A 3613-nucleotide genomic window follows, 5' to 3' on the forward strand; every position below is an offset into this window, starting at 1 on the left:
TTTAATTCTTTTTCTGTAGAGATAGCTGTGTCATCATGGAAGAGATGAAGAGAACTTTGCTCTAGTAGATCACAAATATCTCTGGGTCATACTGCATCTCAGTATTTAATAACAATGGAAAATGTCCAAATGCTATAACAAGTCTTTGCAAATGTATAATAAACTGTTTAGGAAAGTTCATGCCATGAACAGAACTGTAAAATACTCACATTAGTGTACAGACACAAATCTAATGCCTATAGACTACTGCGTGGAAAGTTCCAAAGAGAAAGAAAAGTCTGTGAACTTGCAACAGCCCTGGAAAAATGGGAGCAACAAAACTTTAAAAAGCACAGCTTTGGACACACTCCATGTGTCTGCACAGCTTTCAAGTGAACTAGCACTTAAGACCTTGTGTAACAAAATGGACTCTGGGGACACAGCTATAGGGCAAAAAGCTACCTCAAGGTCTGGAGAAACTGCTAAAGTACCAAGTAGATGGAGGCAAGAACATTCAGCTGTTATTAAGATGAGCACTTTTGGCAATCAAGAAGTACAGAGGCAACCACAAATTGATCACGAGCAAATAGGAAACACGGCATCAGCACAACTTTTTAGTTCTGGGAAACTGGTATCATCAAATGAAGCTGCACAGCAAGTCACAGAGAAGCAATATCCACAGCATCGTCCAAGTCCTTACTCATGTCAACATTCACTTTCTTTCCCACAGCATTCATTGCCACAAGGCTTCTTGCACAACATAAAGCCACATCAGAGCTTGGAAGGCCCTCCATGGCAGTTTCCTAGCCACTTGCAATCAGTTGCCTCAGAGGACTTGTTTCCTTTTCATATGCATAGCCATAGCGGAAGTTTCTCCAGGAAGAAGATTTCAAGTTTGAACCCTGCATACAGCCAATATTCACAGAAATCTTTAGAACAATCAGAAGATGCTCACAAAAAGGAGCACAAACCCAAAAAGCCTGGCAAGTACATTTGTCCTTACTGTAATCGGGCCTGTGCCAAACCTAGTGTACTTAAAAAGCATATTAGGTCTCATACTGGGGAGCGACCATATCCTTGTGTACCTTGTGGTTTCTCCTTCAAGACGAAGAGCAACCTTTACAAACACAGGAAGTCACATGCCCATGCAATTAAGGCAGGATTGGTACCTTTCACAGAGTCAGCTGTCTCTAAATTGGACCTCGATGCCAGTTACATCGATGTGGAAGCTGAAATACATTCAGATGGTGAGCAGAGCACGGACACTGATGAGGAGACCTCACTCCTAGTGGAAGGGTCTGACAAACTGAGCCCCATCTCACAGCTCCCCCTGGACATTGCTAGCAGGAGTGGTTTTCACTCCTCCATGGAAGAGTCCTTGGTGGGGCCCATGAAAGTGCCCATTTTGATTATCCCTAAAAGTGGAATTCAGTTACCCAGTGAGAGTTCAGCATATATTGGCTCTGATATGTTGCAAACCCCATCCTTAAGTACCAAGTCTGATGACTCTCATACAGTTAAACAGCGACTTGCACTAAGACTGTCAGAGAAAAAAGGACAAGATTCTGAGCAGTCATTAAACCTCCTGAGCCCACACAGTAAAGGAAGCACTGACTCTGGTTATTTTTCTCGCTCAGAAAGTGCTGAGCAGCAAATTAGCCCACCAAATACTAATGCAAAGTCTTATGAAGAGATAATTTTTGGGAAGTTCTATAGGATTAATCAAAGGACAGCACTAACTGTAGCTACAGCAAATCAGGAACATAGTTTAATGGGTAGAAAGGGCAAAACAGACCCATCACCTCTTTTAAATAACAGATTAGATATCAAGATGCTTGAGGAACATATTTCTCGTCTGACTCCAAATAAAGAAGAACTCATGGACTCCAGTAATTTGAGCACTATTAAATCTACACAAGTTTATCCAGGCAGCAATACAGAATGTAGACAATCCCAGAACACCACATCATCCATCAAAAGTGAATCCAGCTTGTACCAAGTTGGTCAGCAGGGTGAAGTGCCCGTCCTTCTAGAGCCCCCAGTAGATTCCTCTCCCCTTATTAGAAGTAACTCCATGCCAACCTCTTCTGCAAACAACCTAAGTATTCCTCCATCCCTGAGAGGAAGCCATTCATTTGATGAGAAGATGACTGGCTCCGATGATGTATTTTATCCCGGGACAGTGGGAATATCCCATCAAAGGATGTTGAGAAGACAAGCTGCCTTTGAACTGCCGTCTGTACAGGAGGGGAACTCAGATTCAGACTATCATGGAAGAGCAGGGAAAAATATCATCATTGCTTCTAGCAGACAGACAGCAGGTGACAAAGGATCATCCTTAAAAGAGAAGAAAGGAGACAAGACCTTTTATGACTATGATGCCAGTGGAAAGCACTACAGAAAGTGGGAAGAATTTGAAGCTCAGAAGCAGAACTACAGGGACTCACCATCCTTAGGTGGGGTGAACAAGGTGGGAGAGTTTTTTGTTGATCCACTTGGACAATCTCAGTCGGTGCCATCCATGCTTGGAACAACTTTTGAAAACAGAAAACGTAGGAAAGAGGAGAGCGTTGGAGATGAGGAAGACAGTCCTATGCTTTGCAGCAGTACGACTGGCACCACTGGGGGAATTCAACCATTGGACTTTGATCCCAAATCCCAAATTCAGGAAGTGCCAAGAAGCGGGTTCACCCTTCAAGGCCTGGACAATGCTCCTCATTGCCATGCAGAGCGTTTTGAAATCTGCAGGCCTTACTTGCAGTCTGGAAGCCCAGCAGCTTCTCTGGAAGACTCATCCTTAACTGCAGAGCAAGAAAAGACTGCAGAATCACTGGTTAGAAAGCCCCCTGGAAATGTCATCTCTGTCATTCAGCACACAAATTCATTGAGCAGGCCAAATTCATTTGAAAGGTCTGAATCTACAGAACATATTGCATGCCAGCAGGAAAAGATCTATTCACCATCTGAAACAGGCGAGAGTGAGATTTGTGAGTCCCCAATGAGCCCAGACCGAGCTCCACAAATGGAAAATGCTGACACCAGTAAGCCATCTCCATCCCAGCAGCCTCAGCCATGTCATATGCAACCCAGGTTGGTTCGTCAGCACAATATACAGGTACCTGAAATTCGTGTCACAGAGGAGCCAGATAAGCCCGAGAAAGATAAAGAAGTGCAGACTAAAGAGCAGGAGAGACCCACCGAAGAATTCCAGTGGCCCCAGAGAAGTGAAACCCTTTCTCAACTTCCAGCCGAGAAGCTACCACCCAAAAAGAAGCGTTTACGACTGGCTGACATGGAACACTCCTCTGGAGAATCCAGCTTTGAGTCCACAGGTACAAGCCTCTCTCGCAGCCCTAGCCAAGAAAGCAATTTGTCCCACAGTTCAAGTTTTTCAATGTCCTTTGAAAGAGAAGAGAATATGAAGTTCATCACACCTCCCAGGCAAGATGAATTTGGAAAACAGTCTGAGTTTTTAACAGTTCCAGCTGGTGCTTACTCACTCTCCGTCCCTGGGCATCACCATCAGAGGGAAATGAGACGCTGCTCGTCTGAACAGATGCCCTGTCCTCATGCTGCTGAAATCCCAGAGATCCGAAGTAAGTCTTTCGATTATGGGAACCTGTCTCATGCCTCT

At 44.4% G+C, this 3613-nt stretch overlaps 1 protein-coding gene across 1 annotated transcript in view; it reads left to right on the plus strand.

The window, feature by feature from the left end:
* The first annotated feature begins 232 nt into the window (after positions 1-232).
* The window catches only part of HIVEP2 (human immunodeficiency virus type I enhancer binding protein 2), a 24093-nt gene continuing 20712 nt past the window's right edge, over positions 233-3613 (plus strand). The window contains 1 exon segment of the mRNA XM_009083492.1: positions 233-3611. Within this exon segment, the coding sequence (XP_009081740.1) occupies positions 233-3611 (3379 nt within the window).

The sequence above is a fragment of the Acanthisitta chloris genome, unplaced genomic scaffold, assembly GCF_000695815.1.
Source record: "Acanthisitta chloris isolate BGI_N310 unplaced genomic scaffold, ASM69581v1 scaffold10891, whole genome shotgun sequence".
In the NCBI taxonomy this organism is placed as follows: domain Eukaryota; kingdom Metazoa; phylum Chordata; class Aves; order Passeriformes; family Acanthisittidae; genus Acanthisitta; species Acanthisitta chloris.